The 25,861-nt window shown below is 33.4% G+C and overlaps 1 protein-coding gene across 3 annotated transcripts in view; it reads left to right on the top strand.

Annotated features, from left to right (window-relative positions):
- The window catches only part of COPS4 (COP9 signalosome subunit 4), a 35,773-nt gene extending 10,279 nt beyond the window's left edge, over positions 1-25,494 (top strand). For 2 of the 3 annotated variants that reach the window (XM_081060772.1, XM_081060773.1), the window contains 8 exons: positions 24-175; positions 741-844; positions 5,167-5,320; positions 5,484-5,634; positions 12,326-12,496; positions 16,397-16,512; positions 18,248-18,332; positions 24,970-25,494. In XM_081060772.1, coding sequence (XP_080916898.1) covers positions 24-175; positions 741-844; positions 5,167-5,320; positions 5,484-5,634; positions 12,326-12,496; positions 16,397-16,512; positions 18,248-18,332; positions 24,970-25,103 — 1,067 coding nt within the window. In that variant the 3' untranslated portion in view covers positions 25,104-25,494. The remainder of the gene's footprint in view (positions 1-23; positions 176-740; positions 845-5,166; positions 5,321-5,483; positions 5,635-12,325; positions 12,497-16,396; positions 16,513-18,247; positions 18,333-24,969) is intronic. The other variant, XM_081060774.1, reaches the window with a different exon arrangement.
- The last annotated feature ends 367 nt before the right edge of the window (positions 25,495-25,861 follow it).

Raw genomic sequence — 25,861 nt, forward strand, 5'->3', positions numbered from 1 at the left:
TTTTTTTTTTTTTTTTTAACAAGTGGTAAATGAGAATGTCAGCCTCGTGATCTCTCGACAGTTGCTGACTGATTTCTGCACACATCTCCCTAACCTGCCTGATAGCACAGCCAAAGAAATCTATCATTTCACCTTGGAAAAGATCCAGCCTAGAGTCATTTCATTTGAAGAGCAGGTAAAAATCTAGAGCAGTGATTCTTGAATTTGAGATAGCAGCAATTATTTTGGGAGATATTATTAAGTTTTTAAAGGACATGATCATTCAATGTCATTTTGCCAAAATAGTATGGCAGCCAGCATTTTACTCTGTAAGATGAAACAAATGTTAGGATGTTGTGACTCCAGCTGACATTTGCTCATTTATTACAATTTGATTTTATGCACCAAATATTACTCTTTAGACAATTTTTAAAAATTGCTAAAATTTTTAATTATGCTGAAAACATAGGAAAATTCTACTATTAGATACGCATAAACATAAAAGCAAAACTTAATATTTAAACTAAACTATTGGCATAATCCACATTGCAGAAATGTGTTATTTCAGTTTACTATTTTCATATTCTATGAATGTAAAACTTGTACAAAAATTTGAGTGGTCTAGATAAACTTTTCCTATTTACTTGCCAGCTTAATATGTTGAATGAGAGCATTGTCACAGTAGATAAAGTTACCTATTTATTTTAATTAGTTACTAATGTCAGTTGATATAATATAACATGGTGTACCTACTATTCCAGGTTGCTTCCATAAGACAGCATCTTGCATCCATATACGAGAAAGAAGAAGACTGGAGAAATGCAGCCCAAGTGTTGGTGGGAATTCCTTTGGAAACAGGACAAAAGTATAGTAAATAGTGGATCTTGGATGGATATATGTGTATATATATATATATAAATATATATATATATATACACATATATATTCATATGTATGTGTGTATAATTGTTCACTTAATGTTTTTTCTTACATTCTAATGCAGGAAACAGAATAAACAATTTCATAAATAAATAAGTTTTGCAGTATGTTATAAGGTGATAAGCGCTATGGAGAAAAGAAAAGGGCAAAGTGTGGACACGTTGTATCATTACATAGGGTGATTGGAGTGGTAGGGTGGTCCTGATCGCACCTCACACACTTGAAGGAGGTAAGGGAATGGCTAAGAGCTACCTAAGGGAAGAGTATCAGTAGATCCTCTTAGGATGGCTAGTACAAAGGCCCTAAGATGGGAGTATGCTTGGAGTCTTTTAAGAAGAGCAAGGAGACCATTGTGGGCGGAATGGAGTGAGCAAAGGGGAGAGTATAGAGGAGATAGAGGATGAGATCAGCGAGGACTAGGGACCAGATTGTATGGGGTTTTGTGAGCCATTGGCTTTTCTCTAAGTGAAATGAGGGGGAGCCATTGGAACATTTTGTACAGAAGCCTGACATGATCTGACTTACATTTTTTAGAATCATTCTGACGACTGGGTTAAGAATGAACTGTAGGCATGCAATGATAGAAGGAGGACCATTAATTATGAGGCTTATGCACTGTTGCAGGTGAGATAGAGATTATGAGAAATGTTGGATTCTGGATTTTTTTTTTTAAGGTAGAGCTAAGGATGCCTGACAAGTGGCTGGATATGGAGTGTAAGAAAAAGAGCCGAGATAAGTCCTGGTTTTGGGTCTGAACGACTGGTAAAATGGTGTTGCTGTCTACTGAGTGGTGAAGAATAGGTTTTGAGGGAAGATCAAGGGTTGTGTTTCGGACATGTGATAACCAAGTGGAAATATCTAGTAGGAAGCTGAATATATTAGTCTGGAGTTTAGGACGGAGGTCTGGACTGGAGAAATACATTTGGGAGTCATTGGCATGTAGAAGAAATTTAAAGCCATTAGATTGGATGAGATCTCCAAGGGAAGGAATATATAGAGAAGAGCACTGAGTACTGAGGCCTGGAGCACTCCAGCAATAAGAGGACGGGCTGGAGGAAGATATAGCAAGTGAAGATTGACCATTGAGGTAAGAAGAAAACCAGAATAACGTGGGATGTGGTGACCTAGACTCCAAATGAGGAAAATGTATTGAGAAGGAGCAGGTGATCAACTGTGGTGCTGATGGATCAAGATGATGAGTGAGGGTTAACCATAGGGGTTAGCAATGTGGAGGTCATTGGTGACCTTGACAAAAGCTATTTTGGGGAAATGGTGAGATTAAAAGCCGGATTGAAGTTGCTTGAAAGGGAATGGAAAGAGAGAAACTGGAGATGGTGAGCAATTGTTGCAACTCTTTGGGGGAAGTTTTCACAAAGGAGAGCAGAGAAATAGGGTAGAAGATGATAGCAGAGGTTAGGTTAAGAGATTATTTTTTGTTTTATGATCTAGTGGGAAGCAAAAATTTGACACGGGAGTAGTGGAGAGGGGTTTTACCGGAGTAAACAAGAGGGGAAGGAATCTCGTGGATGGATAGGCTTTAAGAAGGGAGCATAGAGAGTTCATATTTGGCCATTTCTGAACCTGGCACTATTGGCATTTTAGATTGGATAATTCTTTGTTCTGGAGACTGTCTTGTATGATGTTTAGCAGCATCACTGGCCCCTACTCGCTAGATGCCAGTAGCATGACCACTCCCAGTTGTGACAATCAAAAATGTCTGTTGTTATTGCCACATGTTGTTTCCTGGGCAGAATAGACCCCAGTGATCTACAGTAACAGCCAGGGACACAAGAGTATGTGGGTGCAGATTTAAGGGATGTGGTGGTGGAGGTTATGCAACTATTTGATTGCGTCAGTATTAGTGAAGTTGGACTCAGTCATCAGCTACAAGTGTAGGTGGGGGTGGGAGTTGGGAGGTTGAGGAGAGAGAAGAATATGAGAAAAAATTCTCTAGGAGAGAAGGACAATGAATGGACTAGGAATGTATAGTATACTTGCAGCATTAAGGGCTCATTTGAAGGTTGTACTGATTAAAATGAAATCAGTCAAACCAGTTGGGTATTTTTCTTTATCAGAGTTCAGCTTCATGGTTCAGGAAAGGAGTGGGTGAAATGTTCGATTTAACCACAGTTATGATTTTGCCCAACAACTATGACAGCATGAGAGGGACAGGGTAGTTGAGTGCGTATGCCATTTAATGATTATGATTGACCACAGAATTAAGCTAGGTAAGGAGGGGAGTCAGGCCTTTAAGGGGAAAAAGACAGTAACATTGTAATAGGATCCCTGGTTTGTAGGTCACAATGGGTTCAATGAATTGTTGGGTTTGGGATACTAGAGAAAGTGAGATGGAAAAACAATTAGACAAAATTAAGATGATAGTTTGTAACTCTTATTCAACCAATCTTACCTTTTGATGTACATTAAAAAAATTTATGGTTTTTTATGAAACATTTATCCAAAGTGTGTGTGTGTGTGTGTGTGTGTGTGTGTGTGTGTATACACACATATACACACAGATACACAAGAAGGGTGAAAGGTGTGAGGCTCTTGGTTGTATTGTTAAACTCTTTCAGTTGGCAAGTATAAAAACAAACTGAATGATTTAAAAATATTTTCAGCTGCTTTATTCTTTCACCAGATTAATGAGGGATTCTTTTTGTCTCATTAATATTTGTGATGATAAGGCAGATACTATTTCAGGCATCCTACCTTTTGTGCATTTATGAAATTGTGAGGCAGCGATGCTCTGAAAAAGCAGCCAGAATATATGAAAAAAACCTTCATATGTAGATACCGAATTTTACTTTCTAAGGCCTCTTAATTGTTTTTTTTCTTTGATAATTTTAAAAGGCAGGACTTTTTAAATTGCTTTGGTCTTATTCTGTCTAGAGCATTTTATCCATAGTACAGAACAATTGATTTATTTTCACTTGGTAGTTGAAAAAAATATAAAATTAGATATTGTTCTTTGCAGTGGTGGTTATTGTCATTTTGATAGTACTATAACATTATCTGTGAGGATACTAAAGGACTTAAAATTTAGTGGTTTTAGAAATAAAGTAACAGTGATTAAAAGGAGAATGTGGATAATTGACTGAGAACTTTTTTCTTTAAAAAACGATTCATCGTGATTATGAAAGTAACATATAATAGATACATTGGCATAAAATAAAGAAATTCAGAAAAGTGCAGTGCTGTTTATAGGAGTTTATGTAAGTTTGAGTTGTAAATAGAAATAATACAGTAAAAATAATATGACTTGTGGAAAAAGTTTGAATTAGTATAAAAATTTTTAAAGAATTAATTTCAAAGCTGGGGTCAAGTCAGTTGTAAACTCTGTTCTTGCCACATGGTGGCACCACTTTTGCTGATAAATAGAATTAATTTTTCTGTAAGAATTAATTATGTGATTTTTGGATTATGTAAGGTCTTCAGTTATGCATTTCTTGCATAAAATATGATTACATGGCTAAAGAAGAAAATGAAAACCACTTATAATCTTACTACCCAGAGATAATTGCTATTACTCTTTGATATGTGTTTGTAGAATACATTTTAATGGTTTTTACATACTCTTTTATCCATTTTTTTCACTTAGCAGAAATACATAATTATCACACAGTAATGATGATAGTAACTGTATAGTATTCTATCATCTTTATGTACCACAACTTAATTGATTACCATAAATATCATAATTGGTGATTTCCATTTTTTTCTTATTACAGATATTTATGACTTTACAAATGAATATCCTTGTACATACATATATGCACATCCGTGATTATTTTCTTAGGATTTATTTTCTAGAGATAAAATATAGTGGGTAAAGAGTATATGCAATTGAAAGGATTCAAAGAATGGTTGGAGAGCATATTGCCACATTTTTTTTCCAGGATGGTTGAGCTTATTTATAGTCCCACCAATTATATATGATATATCCTTGAATTGGGCATTTTTTCTTTTAAGATATTTGACTTATGAGATTATCTGAGGATTAGAATAAGCTAAAATATAATGTGAACAATGATGATACAAATAAAAATTCAATAAAACATTTTGGAAATATATCTTAAGTTTTCTATAATGCGGTAAAGTGTGATTCCCTTATATTAACAGAATCTCTCTCTCTCTCTCTATATATATATACATATATAGATAAGGAAAATATAACTTTTTTTATCACCCCTAATAATTTTCTTCTTAAAATAAGTAGTCATCCTGTGTTTTCCTGTTACATCCCAGACAGTACAATGTAGATTATAAACTGGAGACTTATCTGAAGATTGCTAGGCTATATCTAGAGGATGATGATCCAGTCCAGGCAGAGGCTTACATAAATCGAGCATCATTGCTTCAGAATGAATCAACCAACGAACAGTTACAGATACATTATAAGGTAACAGATGAACTGATTTGGAATTAATTTTGTAGTATTAGAGAGTCCTACTATACTAAGATGCTCCGTAACATCTAATAAATGCTATTATATATTAGAAATTTTGTTTTATGTTTTTGCTTTTTAATTTTCCCCTCTAATTTAAACTTTTCCCCTCCTACAGGTATGCTATGCACGTGTTCTTGATTATAGAAGAAAATTCATTGAAGCTGCACAAAGGTACAACGAGCTCTCTTACAAGACAATAGTGCACGAAAGTGAAAGACTAGAGGCCTTAAAACATGCTTTGCACTGTACCATCTTAGCATCAGCAGGTAAACATGTCATTTATGCTGTTATGAACGTCAGTTATCTTTGCTTACTATTTTAGGCTCATTACTACTGGAAGATTGAGCAAGGAACTATTCTTCATGGGAATGTCTTATTAATACAGTTATGGTAAATTGAGTTCCAACATTTAAACAGAAACAGCGATAAAATGGATTGCTAACTTAAAAAAATTTTAAATGTGTATGTATCAGCCTATTACCCACAGATATTAGGAATACTTAAGAGACAATATAAAGTTTAGTGCTTTTAAAATATCACTGAAATAATGAATATCAAATTAAGTGAAAATTACACAGAAGAAAAAGAAAATTAAAATTTAGAGATTGGTGATATGTAATGTACTGCTTTTGGGATTTTTTTTAACCCTTAAGCCTCAGTTTTAGACCTAGCCTTTTATGTATTTTTTTCCAATAAACATAAATAATAAACAATTCTTTGCTTTTCTTACTAAATTATAGCATGTAAATCACTCAACTTATAAAGCAGAAAGGGCATTGAGAGGAAATGCTGATAATTGTAAGCCGTGGCTTTTCTAATCATTTTGTTTTATTTTTATTTTTATTTTTTTAAGATGAAAGGTTTTTATTTTTATTAGTTTCAGGTGTACAAAACAATGTAATAGTTAAACATTTATCATTTTTGTTCTTTCTAATCATTTTAGAATGTTTAGTTTTGAATTATGTTTGAGAGCCTAATGACATTCAGACTACACATTTCATTCTTTATGAAGCAGTAATCTTATTTTTGTTACTGAAAAGGCGATATATAAAATGGTATTACTTCTTGTTCTAAAGAACTCTTACTGGTTTCTTGTATTTCCTTCAATATAACAGTGTGTATGTGTGTGTATCCTCTTTTTTACAAATGATAACATGATACACACACTTCGGCAGCTTGCTTTTTTTATGCAGCTATATATCGTAGTGGTGGTGTTATGTCAGTACATATAGCTCATTCTTTTTAACTTTTTGTTATTTGGCATTTCACTATTTAGTCAATTACAAATAGTACTGTAGTGATTATACACACATATGAGTAAATGTATAGGTTAAATTCTTGAGTCCAAGGGTACACACATTTAAACTTTTGATAGAAATTATACATTGCCGTTTAATGCTACACTTTATACAACAACGTCCATGTGTACCTGATTCCTCACACAGGCATTGCCAAATTTCTTTATCCTTGCTAATCTGGCAGGTGAAAGATAGCATTTCATCCTAGTTTTAATTTGCATTTCATTTATCATGAATGCTCTTGAGCATCTTTTCATGTTAAAAATAAGTCACTATTGAAAAATCTGTATTTTTTCCCCTTTTTTTAGTGAATCAATCTGTTTATGTCCATTAGCCATTTTTTGAGTTTTTATCCCTTTCTTGGTGGCTTATAAAAGCTCTTCATTTATATAAGAAATTTAACAAATTTTCTTCCCAATCTGTTGTCCTTGTTTTTGACTTTGTTTATGAAATTTTTGCCATGCAGAAACTTCAAATTTTTAGTTAAATATATTAATCTTTTCTTTTATGGTTTCTGGGTTTTGTTGAGTTACTTGGAAAAGTGTTCCCTGTTTTGAAATTTACATATTTTATATTTGTGCTTTTTTTCTTCTAGTACTTTAATTTCTTAAATCCTCTCGTCTCAGGACCCCTTTACACTGAAAAATTGAGAACACTAGAGAGCTTTTGTTTATGTAGGGATATCTATTGATTACTGTATTAGAAATTGAAATGAGAAATTTAAAATTATTAATTCATTTAAAAGTAACAATAATAGGTCGATTATATATATAAACATAAATGACATATTTTCATAAAATAACTATTTTCCAGAGCAGAAAACATTAGGAGAATGGAGTTTTACATTTAAAACAATCTTTTCAATGTCTAGTTTAAAAAACAAAAACCGAATTCTTAAAGGTACTTCTATGCTCAGCCTGTTTTACAATATGTTGTTTTGGTGGATGTATAAAGAAAATCCAGCCTCACACAGATGTGTAATTGGAAAAAAGAGGCATATTTAATGCTTCTTCAGATAATTGTAGATATTATTCTTTGATACTACACTTAACTTGACAAGTGGTATAGAGTCTTATAGGTTAGTTACAGCGTGGCATCTGAAACCATGTCAACGAGGTTTTGTACTCTGTTATGATTAAAATCTTGGTCTATCTTGAATAGATCTTCTACCTATGCCAAATTTTGCACCATCATGTATTGATTGTTTGGAAAATATTGGTTCACTCAGTTATTCAGAGCTTCCAAATACTGATATACTTTGTTACATAATGTACAAAAATAATATTTGAATATGTTACTACTGATCTCATCAGAAAAACCTTTAATTATTGCATACCTGTCAAGCTTGTGGCAGATAGAAGTTTCCTAAAATTCTAATTTTTTTCTTAAAAACTCATTATTTCATTGAGGGCAAAAATGTTGGTGGTTGTAGTGAAAAGCTCACTTTGTTCATTTTTAAGAAAATTCTGCCAAGTACCCAAATACTAATTTGTCAGTCATTATTTTATGTAAATGGTGTTCCATGAAAAAAGAGTCTAATTCAGTTTGCAGTGTTTCCTGGGGACAACCGCTATTTTTTGAGGTGTGATCAAAAAATACGGTGAATATTGAAATTTAAAACAATTATTACAATAAAAGACACATTGCCATTAATCCCCCTCAAAATACTCCCCCTCGCTTTGAACACACTTATCCCATCATTCTTGCCACTTTCTGAATCAGTTCTGGAAGTCCTCTTTCCTGAGTGTCTTTAGTTATGCTGTCGTGACTGCCTTGATGTCTTGAATCATTTTAAAGACTTTGGGGAAGAGCCAGGAGTCGTGTGGTGCCAGATCTGGTGAATAAGGTGGATGAGGCCACACCGTAATGTTTTTATTTGACAGAAATTGCTGTACCAGAAGCGATGTGTGACACGGAGCGTTGTCACGATGGAGGATGAAGTAAAGACATTCACGAAAGAGGACCTCCAGAACTACTTCAGAAAGTGGCAAGAATGATGGGATAAGTGTGTTCGAAGCGAGGGGGAGTATTTTGAGGGGGATTAATGGCAATGTGTCCTTTACTGTAATAATTTTTTTTATTTAAACATTCTCCGTATATTTTGATCACCCCTTATACTTTGGTTTGCAGCAAAAGTACTGTATGCTATTTCCCATTTCGTCATACAAAAATTAAAAAGGTGTGTTCTCAGCTATCAAGATTTAATTAAAAAATAATTTTTTTAAAGCAAGGACATTTTTAAGTGAAACTATCTTTTTGTTTTGACTGTCAAGTGTGTGACACAAAACAGTGTGGCGCCTGTGTCACTGCCTTGATTTGTGCTATGGTGCCAGCAGTTTTAGCCACCATTGCTTCTGCACCAGCAGTGTAGATGTCTATGGCAGTGCAAAAGGCAAAGGATGTCTTTATGTTTTAAAAAATGTGTCAACCTCACTGATTCCTGAAAGGTTGGGGACTCCCTTTGAGAATTGCTGCTTTAGGGTTTCATTTTTTACCTTCCTCCTAGTCACTACTTCCAAACCCTGCCTCCAAAGAGGAATCACTAGTATATGAGTTTTGTCTACTTCTTACTTAAATTTACCTATAAATCCTAATCCATTTGGATTTATTTTAGTGTAAGGCATGAGATAGGAAATTAACTTTTTTTTCCTAAATGGCTAGTTGTTTGACCTAGTATCTTATTGAACAATCCATCTTTTTTTCCCTTCTATTGATTTGAAGCACGTTATAGTAGATTTCTGGACATAGTATTGTTCCATTCATTATCTTGTCTATTTATGAATATACTAATACTATGCTCTTTGAATTATTATAGCTTTATAATATGTTTTATTACCTAGTAGGTATACTTCCCCTTCATTACTCTTTTCCAATTTTTTCTGAGTTTTTATCATACTTGGTTTCTCACTCTGTCACACATACATACATTTTTGATGTATCGTTTTAAAGTAACTTGTGGGCCATCATGACACTTCCTCCTTATATGTCATCATGCATCTCCAAATAGTAGGAACATTTTTCTACATAACCACAATACAATTATCATCCCTAAGAAAATTAACAGTGATTGATTCCACTGTAGAATTTAGCATCTGGTTCATATTATCACTGCCCCAGTTATCTCCGGAATATCTCGTATACCTACCTTTTTCCCCCCAAAACAGGAAACAAGTTCATGTGTGGCATTTGGTGATTATGTCTTCTTAGTCTTTTTAGACTTTAGTCTAGAATAGTTTCCTCACTCCCATCCTCCAGCTTATTGAGATATAACTAATATTTAACATTGTATAGTTTCCTCATTTAAAAAAAAATACTCACTTTTTGAAGTTGCTGTGTAGAATGTCCTTTATTCTAGATTTGTTTGATATATATTGTTTATTTATTCCTTAATCCCAAGTATTTCCTGTAAAATGGAAGTTAACAAAAGGTAAGATTCAGGTTAAAATTTTTCAGCAAAAATGCCTCATAGTGATGCTATGCACTTGCAGTTGCATCACATTTGAGACCACATAATGTCAGGTTGTCCCACTGTTAGTGATGCTGAGTTTGGTCATTTGGTTAAGGTGGAAACTCCATTGTAAAGGTACTTTGTCCTCTTTGTATTTGTAAATAATTTGTGGGGTGTTTTGACATTATAAAAATCCTGTTCCCTAACTTCTTTTCACATATTTGATAATTATTTATTAGTAATTCTTGACTGGATCATTCAATATAACATAAAGTGAAAATGAAAAATGGTGATTTACTAATTCTAGTCTACATTTATTAGCCACTTCTGTAAGAGCTTTTCCTTTTTTTTTTTTTTTTTTTTTTTTTTTTTTTTTTTTTTAGTATCACTATAGGCTTTTTTTCCTGCTATTTTTTTGGTGTGTATAGTATAAACACAGAAAAGTGCACATATCAAAAGTGGACAGCTTGATGAATTATCACAAATGAACACCATCATGTAATCAGCATCCAGAACAAGAAACAAAATATTACTGGCACCCTGAAAGCGTCTGCCATGCTTTCTCCCAGCCACGAGCCCCAACCTCCACCCACCAAAATAATCATGAGTATATATAAGTTTTACCTGCTTCTGATATTTATATAAATGAAATCATATATATACTCACCTTCTTTTGCTTAACTTTATGAAATTTATCCATATTGTTACAAAAAGTTACAGTTTCTTCATTTCATTATGTGGTATTCCACTGTGTGAATACACCCCAATTTAGTTGTCTATTGTCTTTAGGTAGTTTCTTATTGGCTGTTAGGAATAGTACTGCTACGAACATTCTTGTATATTTGACTCTGTTTTTTATTTATTCCATGTGATATTATTATAGTTATTATCCTTTTGATGCTCACATTATCCCAAATATGACCAAATCATTGCTTTTTGACACGGCTCCATTAGTTTTTGAATACCTGCCTGTATCGTAGCATAAAAAGATGCCTTTGGCTTATCTAGTATTTTCCTAGTCCCTGACTTGAAATCAGCTATTTTTCAAGGATCCCTAGTTTCTTTTCACGGGGATACCAAGATCAGGATGCTAGGTGTGTTTATTGCTACTGGGTCTCGTTGTGGTTAGGCTCTTTCAGTATACAGAGCTAAAAATATATTTACAAAGAAAAAGGGTGTTCATAGTATTCTTTCTATTAGTTCCATTTTTCATGTCATTAGTTGTCATGTAATTTTTTTACCATTTAAAGACCATCGAAAGTATAAATTGAAACTATGGGAATTCTCTGATGGGAAATATTAAGTTTCCCATCAGAGAAATATTTGTTCATCTATTTTTTTATTATTATCAAAGGAATGCATGTTCATTGTAGAAATACAAATAAGCAAGAAGAAAATAACAATTAGCTATAATTTGAACCACTTGTAACATTTTGGTATATATCCTAGTCTTCACAAATGAATAAATATACAATTGATCCTCTAGTCATGGATTCCATATTTGTGAATTTGCCTACTTGCTAAAATTTATCTGTCACCCCAAAATCAATATTCATGGTGCCTTCACAGTCATTTACAGAGATGTGCACAGCAGCGAAAGATTTGACTCTCGCAGTGTATGTTTCCATCTGGGGTTGAACAGGCAGTGCTCTGCTGTCTTGTTTCAGCTCTCATACTATGAACAAGTGTCCTTTTTATGGCCTGTTTTATACCATGCTTTTCACATTTTTGTGCTTTTTGTTGGTGATTTTTATATTTAAAGTGGTTCCTAAGCATAGTGCTGAAGTGCTATCTGGTGTTCCTAAGTGAAGGAAGTCTATGAGGTCCCTGACAGAGAAAATACATGTATTAGATAAGCTTCATTCAGGCATGAGTTACAGTGTATGCCATGAGTTCAGTGTTAATCAATCAAGAATGTTTATTAAATAAGGTGCCTTTAAACAGAAACACACATAAAACAAGGTTACATATTGATTAGCTGACAAAAATGTGACCAGAGGCTCATAGGAACCTAACCCTGTATTTTCCCCTAGGAACAGCAGTTAAATATTTGCTAATTTCGTGTTGACAGTAACTTTATAAAACATAACTACTGCAAATAATGTGGATTGATTATATATTTTAGCAAGCCAAAATGGGGTCATAAGAAAGATTGTTTTTCATTGAAGAAATAGATTGTTAGAATATTTGATGTTCATTTGTTTCCCTTAGGACAGCAGCGTTCTCGAATGCTAGCCACTCTTTTTAAGGATGAAAGATGCCAGCAACTTGCTGCTTATGGGATCCTAGAGAAAATGTACCTAGATAGGATCATCAGAGGAAATCAACTTCAAGAATTTGCTGCCATGCTGATGCCTCACCAAAAAGCAACTACAGCTGATGGTAATGATCGTGTCTTACGAGTCTGTGGTAGCGAATGTTTACACACATGCTAGTGGAAAGTATGTTAAATTTGAAGCATCTTGATATCGTTCTGTAACATTTTTATATAACATTTGATTTTTTAAAAGAATATTTTATTGACTAAACATAAATATCCTACACAGATAGGGTTTGAAGTATAAGAATAGCCCTACTGGAAAGCATTTTGTGGAATTATGCTTTGTTTTGGAAACTCTAAGGGAAGAAAAATTATAGGCCAGGCTTTATAGTGCCTGATTTTTAAAAAGCTCAAACCATTTGATAAGTACCTAAATTGATCTTAAACATCAATTTGTTTAGTAATTTTCCAGTTTAATTTTAGATACAGCAAAATTTGGCACAGTACCTTGTCCAAGGTTGTTCAGGGTGAAATTGCTGCCAATAAGAATAGAACTTAGTGTCATATTTCCTAGTTAAGGGATGTTTTTGCTTAAGTCACGCTGACTTTGCCAAGGAAGAAACTTTTTAATAGATGCTTGTTCATAATATCCATTATTTTACAGGTTTCAAAGTAGCTTATAGCAATAATACTTGATAAAAATGTAGGTATAGACCATCGGAAAAATGGAAAGGTTAAAATAATCTTGCAAATTCATTAGATTAACTGTCTTGAATTCACTGTCATCCTATATTGAAGAGAATTTAGCTGTAAAGAGTCATTTCTGTAGGATTTGGATAAAAGATGTACACCTCACCCAGTAGTACTAACCTAAGTTAAACCAGATCAGTGAAGGGATTATATTGACCTTCTATTGAATTTCATTTAATTGCACTTTAAGAATCAAACCAGTTGATCCTTATCTTTCTGTGTAAAGGAGATACTGTTTTCTATAGGATATTCTTTATGTAGATCCTGAGGAAAAAGATTCCTTTTTAGTCTTAGGATTAGTTGCAATTCTCCTGAGCAGTTAGCTTTTTGTCTTATTTAAAAATACTGTGAGTTAATAAATTGATTGGTTTTCTTAATTTGGTTGGTAGCTGGAAAGCTTAAAATTAAATTTGTAGCTCTCCTGTAGTGTATATGTGTTTTGATTTGCTACTCTTATTTTTCTTTTTTACTTTTTAAAATTAAGTTTATTCGGATGACCTTGGTTAATAAGATTATATAAATTTCAAGTGTACAATGTTATAATACATCATCTATATATTGCATTTTGTACTCATCACTTCTTTTTTACTTTCAAATTCTGTTCTGTGTATTCTCCTGAGCAGCTTTCAAGTCTCTTTGCATGAAGATGTCTGACAAACAAGTTAAAAGCTAGATAGAGTTTCCAGAATTGTTACGGTTGAACTACAGATTTGACCTTGAGCTTTCTGGTCATGAAAAAAAAAATGAAAATATATAATCTGTTAGATAATTCTTTTCTAAAAAGAGGAATATTCCCTAGGATCTGTAAGAATGAAAGTGATTCTCAAATTTCTCACATGGGACTATATACGAGTAGATAGGACAGATGTTTTGTCTTCTTTCTGTTTCATTTTAGACCTTTTGCTTTCCTTGTTTTATCTTTCTTGGACATTTTTGTTCTCATTACAACCCTAGGTGAGCAATCTTGAGACTTAGTATGTTCCCAGAGTTGTGGAAAATTACTGCTAATCTACTTTCTGCACTATAGATTTGCCTGTTCTAGATATTTCATATGAATGCAGTCATACAGTATGTGGCCTTTTATGACTGAATTCTTTCATTTACATCATGTTGTAGCATGTATTAGTACTTCGTTCCCTTTTATTGCCAAGTAACATTCTGTTATGTGAACGTACCACATTTTATTTCTTCATTAGTTGATAGACATTTAGGTTATTTTTCACTTTTTGGGTATTAATAATGCTACTATGAACATTCATATAGAAGTCTTTGTATGGACATAAGTTTTCATTCTCTTGGTTCTATACCTAGGAGTTAAGGGTCATATGGTAACTCTATATTTAGTCTTCAGGAGATCCCAGAGGTTTCACAAAGTGGCTATTCCATTTTACATTTCTGCCAGCTGTGTGTAGGGTTCCAATTTTTCTGTATTTTCTCCTACATTTGTTATTATCTATGTTTTTAATTTACCCATCATACTGGGTATGAAGCAGTATCTCATTGTGATTTTGATTTGCATTTCCTTGAGGGCTAGTGATGTTGAGCGACTTTTTGTGTGCTTATTGGTCATTTGTATATCTTTAGAGAAATGTCTATGAGATTGTTTGCAAATTTTTTAATTGGGTTACTTGTCCTTTATTATTGACTTGTAAGCATTCTTTATATAGTCTAGATCTGATCATTATCAAATAAATGATTTGCGTTTATTTTCTTCCATTCTTTGTGTTTCTTTACTTTTTTGATGGTGTCTTTTGAAACACAAAAATTTTTAATTTGATGAAGTCCAGTGTATCTGTTTTGTTTTTTTCTTTCTTTTGTTGCTTGTACTTTCAGTGTTGTATCTAAGAAACCATTGCCTAATCCAAGGTCATGAAGATTTTCTGTTTTCTTCCATAAGTTTTATAGTCACAGCTCTTACATTTAGGCCTTGCATTCAATTTGAGTTAAGTTTTGTATATGATGAAAGGGAGGGGGGTTCTTACTTTTACGTGAATATCCAGTTGTTGCAGCACCATTTGTTGAAAAGACTGTTATTTTCCCATTGAATTGTCTTAGCATCCTTGTTGACAATCAGTCGACTGTACATGTGAGAGTTTATTTCTGGCCTCTCAATTCTTTTCCACTGCTCTGTATGCCTGTGCTCATGTCAGTGCCACACTGTCTCATTGGCTATATCTTTGTAGTAAGGTCTAAAATTGGGAAGTGTGTTCTTTTTGAAGATTGTTTTGGTTCCTTGAATTTCCCTGTGAATTTTAAGATCAGCTTGTCAATTTTTACAAACCTGCCAGTTGGGATTTTGATAGCAATTACATTGAGTCTATAGATCAATTTGGGGAGTATTGCCATCTTAATAATATTAAGTCTTCCATGTTTTCCCATTTATTTAGGTCTTTACATTTATTTAGGTCTTTACATTTATTTAGGTCTTTACATTTAGGTCTTACATTTATTAGGTCTTTACATTTATTTAGGTCTTTACATTGCTAAAAGAGTAGATTTTAAAAGTTCTCATCACAAGAAAAAAATCGAACTATGTGAGGTGATGGATCTTATCAAAACTTACTGTAATGTTCATTTTGCAATATATATATGTATATGTATCAACTCATTATGTTGTACACCTTAAACTAATACAATGTTACATGTCAATTAAATCTCAATAAAACTGGAAAGAAAGGAAAGAGAATTGGGTGAGCCCAGCGGTCTAACACCTTCAGGATGGGCCTTTGGTCCAGGACTTCATCAGGCCCTATATTACGTCACTTAAGGAAGGATGCTCTGCCTAATCTCTCATGAAAGTTAGCTGTTCCTGCATTTTGGCTGTTTCTCACATTTACCTCAGAATAAAGTGCTTGTGGAATGCCTAAAAGAATAGAGATATTTTTGTTGAGCTATATGTATTGACTTCATTAAGCTTGCAGGACAGGTTGCATGATTGTTTTGCTGCTACTTGCCAATGAAAGTTAGCTTACAGCAAGAAAAGTTAATGAAGCTGACAGCTGGCTTAAGGAGACAAGCCCTCAAACCCAAAGGGTTAAATCCATTCAGTTAGTTAGTAATTATTGCCAATCACTCATTTTCTAAATGTGTTATTTGTATTTGATTGTATGTTATTTAAGCTGTTTCAAATAAGGCATTTTGGTTATTTAAAAGTTTTTGACAGTGTTTATGAGTTATTGCATGCTTAGAAATTTCCAGGAAAAAAGGATGCATATTTTAAGAGTGCGAAACTAGTTTCAAACTCATAACTGTCTTATTTATATTTATTTAAGGTTCTAGCATCTTGGACAGAGCTGTTATTGAACACAATTTGTTGTCTGCAAGTAAATTATATAATAATATTACTTTTGAAGAACTTGGAGCTCTTTTAGAGATCCCTGCAGCTAAGGTAATTTCTTGTTTTTAATACATAAAAAGGAAGTTAAGAGACTAAACTATTGATATAATGACAAAATAAAATGTATAATTGATAAATAATGACAACAAAAATTACACATAAAAAGTCTCAGGTAACAAATTATTTGAATGTTAAAATAGTACTATAGTGGAATTGTCTTTGTTTTTTGTTTGTATTTTATAATAAAATGACCTAGAATGGAAATTCTAAAGGGGTTCAGGTTATAATATCCATTTTGTGACAGTATATTTGCTTAGAGTATGTTTAAATCCACTTCATAGTGGTTTCTGATTTCTAATTTAAGATTTCAATGCATGCCTTATTTCTTTTTTCTACCCTAGATTGACTCAAAGGTTAAATATTTCTTCTCTTTGAAAGAATAACTATGATAATACTCCAGGCTATTCTATTGTAACTTCTCCATGATTTAACTTAAGAAGTTGACTGAGTTATTAGGAAATTAATTTCATTTTTTTGTCAGGATAAGGATTTAGTTGGCTATTAAGTCGCAGCAAAGTACCAATAGTATTTAGAGGATATTTCAGGTATCATTTACAAAACATTATCTTAATTTTAAATAATAGTAAAAGCAAGCAATAACCTTACTTTTACCTAACTTGCAAACCTTAAAGTCATGTAATTATGGGTCACATACCCTTTTATGTGTTAGTGCAATTTTAATTTAGGGTTTTCTAACACAGTTCCTTTATATGTACACAGTCGATACACAGTAATAGCAGTGGAACAATTTGGGAACCAAGGCTTCAGTTACTATTAAAATATATGCTTGTTTTCTTAGACTTTGAGGTATTATCACTTTTTTAAGGGAAGTGAATATATATATATATATATATATATATATTAGTGAATGTATTTTTAACAATAAATGCTAGTTACAGTCTGTTCAGAAGTGATTTAGGATTATTGTGAAGATGGTCAGAATTACTAAAATCATAGTAAACATGAAACATGTCTTTAGGAGCTAGGTAGAGATCCTCTTGCTCTTCTTTAATTGTCTTTTAAATCCTTTCAATTCTCTTTTAAATTTGAACAGCTATTCCTCCTTTCAACTTTTTCTACAAAAATATTACTCTCATAAAGAGTTTTTGTGGTGATAAACACTGAAAATTGAAATGAAATAAGAAAAACTAGGGTTTTTTTGAGGTGTGGATCCCAGTGAGGAAAAAAAAAATCATAGTTTGATCTTTTTTTTATTAGTTTCAGGTGTACAGAATAACAAAGTGATTAGATATTGATATAACTCATAAAGTAATAACCCCAGTAAGTCTGGGGTTATTAGAATATTATTGACTATATTCCCTATTCCCTATTCCCGTGACATTTTAAAAAAATTATAGTTGACATTCAGTATTAGTTTCAGGTATACAGCATAGTGGTTAGACACTTATATAATTTATGAAGTGATGATTATAGTTTGATTTTAAGCAGAGATTAAAATTTGTAAGAGGGCTACTAGATTCTTGTCCAAAATCTCACAATAAGCAAAACAGATCCCAGTTAACTTAAAATAACGACGGATTGTATCCAGAAAGAACTGGGGGGATATAATAGGTAGATTATAAGATTTACTCTTGTAATGTGTGGCAGAGAAGCAAATATGTAAGCTTAGTGATAGGTAGCCCAACCATTAATTGTTTATCGTGTGTGAATGTGTTAGATATGATAATTAAAGTGTCTCAAAATTTATTCTGTTTTTTTCAAACAGGCAGAAAAGATAGCATCGCAAATGATAACAGAAGGACGTATGAATGGATTTATTGATCAGATTGATGGAATAGTTCATTTTGAAAGTAAGTTTTGCTTGTTTCTGCCATAATGAAATGTCAGTGAGATGTTGTATATTTATGATTAAAACATGTTGAACAATTTCCATCGAACTAGAATCTTACTAGTGGAATAAGCCTATTTCCCAAAGAAATAATTTAAAATATTTTTTTGTGAATTTATATTCATGGATCTACTTAACGCAATGGTGTGGAAACATTAGAAACTGGAACTGTTCTCAGTTGGTTCACTCACTCATCAAACATTTATTGAACACATACCATGTCTTGGGCATGTAGAAATGACAGCTGCATTTCCTATTCAGCAGCTCATTACACTAATGGAAGCAGAAGATCTCTTAACTTTCTCATTGTCTAATACCTCCTTAGCCCCTATTTTACCTCACTTACACCGTGGATCTTGCTGTGGCCAGAACCATTCCACTTATAAAATGTTTATTTGAAACAGCCCGCTCTAACCATAACCATTTTCCTCTCTTTCTAGTGGTCTATCTCAGTTACTTCATCATAAACTCTTCCTTAATGGCATTGAAGCATCCGGTCCACTGACTCTTTTACTTTCTTCTAGTCAGCCCAGGCTTTTTTTGTCTTTAACGCTCTTCCTATCCAGCTGGGATTCCATGATTCATTATTTCATTACTCTTGTATGGATGCCCCAGAATATTTGTCTGTTAACTTTTTGTTCCAGCTGTCCAGCAAAACTTGACCTTGAATGAACCCATTCTCCATCTTTTCCATGCCTGTACTTGAGTAGATAACTAATGTTACAGAAGAGTCAGAGCACCAGACAAATTGATACACTGCTGCAAGTTCAGGGTCATGTGTCCTCAACACTACCATGGGTCCTCAAGAAATATATTCTTGATATATTACTTTAGTCTACGTATTCTTTTTCCTACTCTGAAAGATTATTTCAGATGTCATTTTTCCCAAATCTGACATTTCTCCTTCTATCTCAGCAGATAACTTTCTTTTTTCACAGAAAAAAACTGTGTAAAATTATATTAACTTCTTTATCAGATGCATAAACTTGTAAATGTTAAATATAGATCTAATTCTGTCTTTTTCTTCCTTTACTTTATACTGGAGATGGTTTCCGTCCTCCTCTTTAGCTCTTCCACTTGTATTTTGGATCCCTTCTCTACCTCTGCCACCCTCCCCACAAACAAACATTTTGAAGAACCTGAGCTTAATCTGTCTGTTTTCATCCTTTCTTTTTCTGTTGGCTTCTTTCCATCAATGTTTAAACATACTCGGGTTTCTGTCATATTAACAAAGATCTTTTTATCTTTCAGGCTTTATCTTGACTTTTCAACATTATTTTATTTTATGTTACTTTCAGGTGTACAAAACAGCATAATGATTAGACATTTATACCCCTCACAAAGTGATAAGACTTTTCAACATACTGAGTAAGATTGATCACTCACTCCTTTTTGCTACTTCTCTGTCCCCATCATCTTGACTTCTGTCATCTCCTTCACCCCATTCTCCTGCTTTCCTTCCTACTTCTCCAGGTATTCTTCCCAGTCATCTTTGTGATTTCTATAGTGCCTTTAAATTTAAATATTGGAGCTGCTTAGGGCTTACTTCTAGGCCTTTTGTTCTCACTCTACTAAGTTTCCCTAGGCAATCTCATCTATTCCCGTTGATTCAGTTACCAGCTCTATGCAGACATGCTTACCGTGTTTCCCCGAAAATAAGACCTAACCGAAAATAAGCCCTAGCATGAGTTTTCAGGATGACATCCCCTCAACATAAACTCTAATGCGTCTTTTGGAGCAAAACTTGATTTAAGACCTGGTCTTATTTTCAGGGAAACACGGTAGATTTACCTTTCTAGTATAAATCTCTTTTCTGAGTCCCAGACCCAATGGCTTTAATTGATTACTAGATGTTTCTCACCTGATTGCTTTGTGAGCTTCTCAGCATGAACATATCCCAAACGGCATTCATTAGCTCTCCTCCTTGCCTGCCTCCCACAACAACCAACTAACTAACCAGCCATCCAAAAACTGCATTGTACACTATCTTCGGTATTCCTTATCCTTGTTCTCTCCTCTCCTTTACTCCCCAGAACCTTTCAATTGTACCTCCTAGGTATATCTGGAATCCACATACTTTCCTTCATTTCTTATTGTTACCCGCTTATTCTGATCCCCCCTAACCTCTTCTGTGCTTGAGAAATAGCTCTTAACATTTTTTTCTCATATCTATAGTTGTTCCTTTCTAGTCCAGTTGCCCTTATATAGCCAGAGTGATCGTGATCTTTTAAAAATGCAAATATCAACAAACAACAAGTGTTGGTGAGGATGTGGAGAAGAGAACTCTTTTACGCTGTTGGTGGGATTGCAAATTGGTGCAGCCACTATGGAAAACAATGTGGAGTTTCCTTTAAAAATTAAAGATAGAACTACCTTATGACCCAGCAGTTCCACTTCTGGGTATTTATCTAAAGAAATACAAAACACTAATTCGAAAAAATACATGCACCCCTATGTTGACTGCAGCACTATTCACAATAGCCAAGATATAGAAACAACCGAAATGTCCATCAATAGACGGTTGGATAAAGAAATTGTGGTACATACATACAATGGAATATCACTTTGCCATAAAAAAGGATGAAATCGTATAACAGAAATCTTACAAAAGAATGAAATTTGCAACAACATGGATGGATCTAGAGGATATTATGCTAAGTGAAATAAGTCAGACTGAGAAAGAGAAATACCATATGATCTCATGTGTGGAATCTAAAGAACAGAATAAACAAAGAAAACAAATAGAAATAGATTTGTAGATACAGAGAACAAACTGATGGTTGCTAGATGGGAGGGGGTTGGGGGAGTGGACGAAAAAGGTGAAGGGATTAGGATGTACAAATTGGTAGGTACAAAATAGTCACAGGGATGTGAAATACAATGTGGGAAATATAATCAATAACGTTATCAAGACTATGTAAGGTGTCAGATGGGTACTGGACTTATTGGGGAGATTATTTCATAGATTATATAAACACTTAACCACTGCACTATATACCTGGAACTATAATAATATAAAATAATATTGAATGCCAACTATAATTAAATATATATATAGTCACAGGATGTAAAGTATAGTATAAGGACTATAGTTAATGGTATTGTGATAGCTATGTACTATGTCAGATGAGTAGACGTGGAGTTATCACTTTGTGAGGGTTGTAAATATCTAACCATTATGTTGTTTTGTACACCTGAAACTAAGTAAAAAAAATAAAATGGAAAAAAATGCTAACAGAAACAAGAAATAAAAAATAAATTATTAAATTATGTTATTCTCTTCCTTGACACTCTAATGAATGGCTTCCCATTGCTTATAGAATAACAAAGTTTTACAAAGTCTCCACAAGGTCCTACATGATTTTTTATAGCTTTCTCTTTCCAATCCAACCAGACAGGTCTTTTTGGGTTTTTCTCAGCATTGTTTATTCTTTCCCACATCAAACATTCTGATATATCCACCTCTCTCCACAGCCAATCTCTCCAGCTATCTTTTATTTGTCTCCATGTCTTAGTTTGAGCAACATTAATTGGTAATGATTTTCTTAACTCCCCAGGTTAGGTATGGTGTTAAGTTATATGTTCTTGTCACCCTGAATTTCTTCCTAGCATTAATCATAATTATTTTCATTTCTGTAGCTATTTGTCTAAATGTCTGTTTCTGCTAACAAGCTAAGCTTCCTGGTGGTAGAGATTAAGCCTTTCTTGTTCTCCATGGTATATCCAACATCTGTTCCAGTGCCCCGCATATTGTAAGTGGTAAATAAGTATTGAAAAACAAACACAGTATGTGATGAACAGTATAAACAGGTCACCAAGTGAAAGGACAATTTAAATTAATGGATACCAACTTGACAGAATATAGAATATTTTTCTAATTTTCTTAGATTAAAAAAATTACAGTGATAAATATGCTCATAATAACAAAGCATCACAAGAATAAATAAAGGCAGACAGAGTTCATAATGTATTTCCACTTCCACTTCCATTCCTTTAATCTCAGCTCCCTGGCATAATTAATATTAGTCTACAGTCTTGTGTGTCTTTCTACTTGCTTATACAGACAAGTAAAAACAGAGATATTTTTTTTAAGTAGCATTTTATTTAAAAAACATAGTGTTCTGCAAATTGTTTTTAAAAGTTAATGTGCCATGGATGTATTTTCAAGTCAGTAGACATGAATCTAATTTATTTGTTTTAATAAATGTGTAATTTTTCATCGAGTTCAACTATTCACCTATTGATGGTCATTCAGTTGGTTTCCTTGTGCATATCTTTATATACTGGTACCCTCTGTTCTCTAGAACAGAGTCTCAAAAACTACATCTTTTGTTGAATCAAAGGATATGTGTATTTTGATTTTTTTAAAAATGGAACATCAACTTATTTATTTTTAACTTTTTAAAATTCATTTTAAGTGTGTTTTTCTAGGACCCATCAGTTCCAAGTCAAGTAGTTGTTTCAATCTAGTTATGGAGGGCGCAGCTTATTTCAATCTAGTTATGGAGGGCGCAGCTCACAGTGGCCATGTGGGGATTGAACCGGCAACTTTGTTGTTAAGAGCACCGCTGAGCTAACTCACTGCCCCTGTATTTTGATTCTTAATAACTGCCAGCAGTTTGCTTTCTAGAATGGTGTGGCCATTTACACTTCCCTCAATATGAGAGATTAAAGTCTTCATCACTAGATATTCCTTTTTTTTAATCTTCTGCAAATTGTTGGGGGGGAAAACAAAAAAAATTATTGTTTTATTGTGCATTTCCTTGGCACTAGTGAAGTTTAATGTCTTTCCATGTATTGGCCATTAGCATTTCCTCTTTTGTGAATTAATACTTTTTCGTATCTATTTTCTTCCTTCCTCCCATACCTCCCCCAGTATCAGTTTGCTGCAGCTTTTGGTTTAATGATAATTTTAACTCTGTATTTGCTATATGTGTTATAAATACTTTTCCTATTCTGTCAGTTGTGTTTCTGTAAGATAATACACACCATAAACACATTAAAAATATTTTTTGCAGCCAAACATGTGCATTTTAAATTTGAAAGCTTTTGAGTTTCCTGTATTGATTAAGAAGTTCTCTTTCATCTTGGTGTAAAACTAATATTTTCCTAAAATTTCTTCTAATATTTTTATTTAGAAATTTAATCTGTCTGCAGCTCATTTTTTTGTGTGTATAATTTTAAGCTATGATCTGGTTAAATTGTAAAAGATGGATTGCCAATTATGCAAGTATCATTTACTAATATCCTTTCTAACTTTTGACATATATTAGGTTACACATATATGTTTGGGTCTATTTCTGAACTCTGCTTCTACTGATCTGTAACAATATGGTAATAAACAAATTTATAGTAAATTTTACTATTGGGAAAGCAACTCTTAACCCTTCACTATTTTTTTTTAAATCAAGTTGAAATTCACATAACATAAAATTAACCAATTTAACCAATTCAAAGTGAACAAGTCAGTGTCGTTTAGTATGTTCACAGTGATGTACGACCATCATCTCTAGCTAGTTTCAAAACATTTCATCTCCCCAAAAGGAAATCCCATGCTCATTTCGTAGTTATTCCTCATTCCTCCCTCTCTCCAGTTGATGGCAACCCCCAGTCTATATTCTGTGTCTATGGAGTTACTTATTCTGGATATTTCATATAAATGGAACAATATAACATGTCACCTCCTGGCTTCTTTCACTTAACATGGTGTTTGTAAGTTTCATTCGTGTTGTAGCACATAGTTAGTAGTTCATTGCTTTTTAAGGCTGAATAATATTTTATAGCCATATCACAATCCTGCCACTGTTTTTGATTTTCAAAATTATTTTGGCTATTCTCAAACATCAGTTCCTCTATATTTAGTACTTTTGTCCTGTTTAGAAAACAAAAAAGGAGGGGTTGTCTTTGTAATTTCTTTAAACTTAACATATCGGTAGAAAACGACTGATAGTGCTTCTTTCCATTTGGGAATGTGATTTGTGTCTACTCAAGTTATTTTATGTTCCTTCTGAAGAGCGATAGTTTTTTTCTTCATTAATTCTGTGTCCATTTTTGTAACGTTTGGTGCTGTTTTAAATAGAATTACCATTCCCCATCCCTTCAGTTTTTCATTTTGAACTGCATATTGCTGATATAGAGAAAAACCTGTTGGATTTATGATTAACTCCAATCATAATCCAATCAGTTTTTGGGTTTGTTTGGGGTTTAAATATTAAAATATCCTTTAGAGTCAAGTAGACAGCCTTGAATATATAAATAGATTTACTTTTTTCCAGTAGATGGCAGTGTTTTATGAATCATTGGGGATGAGACAGTTGGCTTCAGTGACACTGTCTTGTGGTTGTAGTTGAACTTGTTTGGTTGGTTTTGTTTTCACAAATAATAATCTGTGTATATATGTCTTTTTATTCTGTTTTATACTTTGTGCCAGTGATTTAGGTACTTTTCTTAACTATAGCCTAATGAGCTTAATCTTATTAGCCAAGAATTTTGGAGTAAACTTTTAAAAATGAATATTACTGCAGTTATCTTTTAACTCTCATTTGCTATGAATATAAAGGAGTAATTTGAACTTTTTACATTATTCCTTTTGTCTTTAGCACGAGAAGCCCTGCCAACGTGGGACAAACAGATCCAATCGCTTTGTTTCCAAGTGAATAACCTTTTGGAGAAAATTAGTCAGACAGCACCAGAATGGACAGCACAAGCCATGGAAGCCCAGATGGCTCAGTGAATCCTTGTAGAACTTCTGTGCACACGACATCTTTTCCCATGTTGTACAGATTAATTTCACTATCTCCAAAGCATTTGCATCATGACCTTACATATTTCAATCCCTTTTATGCTGGATTCCATTTAAAGAAGACATTATTAGAGCAGGAAGTACAAGCATTTAAAACTATGTAGTTCCCATATATTCAGGGTCTCTGTGTATCAAGCTAACTCAGATGTTTTGAAAGCTTTTCTTTAAACGGAGTAAGTGAAATATCTGTGACTAAAATGTTTGGGATTTGTGATAACTTTGTAGTCATGTAAATCTTAAGCGCTTTGTGCCTCTCCAAATGTGGTTATTCTAATAAATGGAGAAGTGAGCCAAATAAAAGTAGTACTTTGTTTTTAATTAGTGAACAGTGTTTTTTTCCTTTTTTCTTTTAGTTCAGCAGACATGTATACCATATGCTAGAAATGCAAAGATAAGCCGTAATGCCTGCTTTCCAGGCATTCAGAGAGTCACGGAGCCGGTAGATAGTAAGTCTAATACTTATACTTGTACCGAGTACTAGAACACAGAGGGAGGAGCTTTTCATTTAGCAGAGACAGACTGGGGAGGATTCCTCAGAAAGGATTATTTCAGTCTAATTTTATAGAGAAAATGGGAAGAGATTTTCAAAACAGTTTGTGGGCAACTACCAGTTTCAGCTCCAACCCATAAAGAGCTTAGAAGTCATCACTCCATCCTCACAACAAGAAGAAAGCTGAATAGGCCGAAAA

The sequence above is a fragment of the Rhinolophus hipposideros genome (genome assembly GCF_964194185.1).
Source record: "Rhinolophus hipposideros genome assembly, chromosome: 1".
Lineage (NCBI taxonomy): Eukaryota > Metazoa > Chordata > Mammalia > Chiroptera > Rhinolophidae > Rhinolophus > Rhinolophus hipposideros.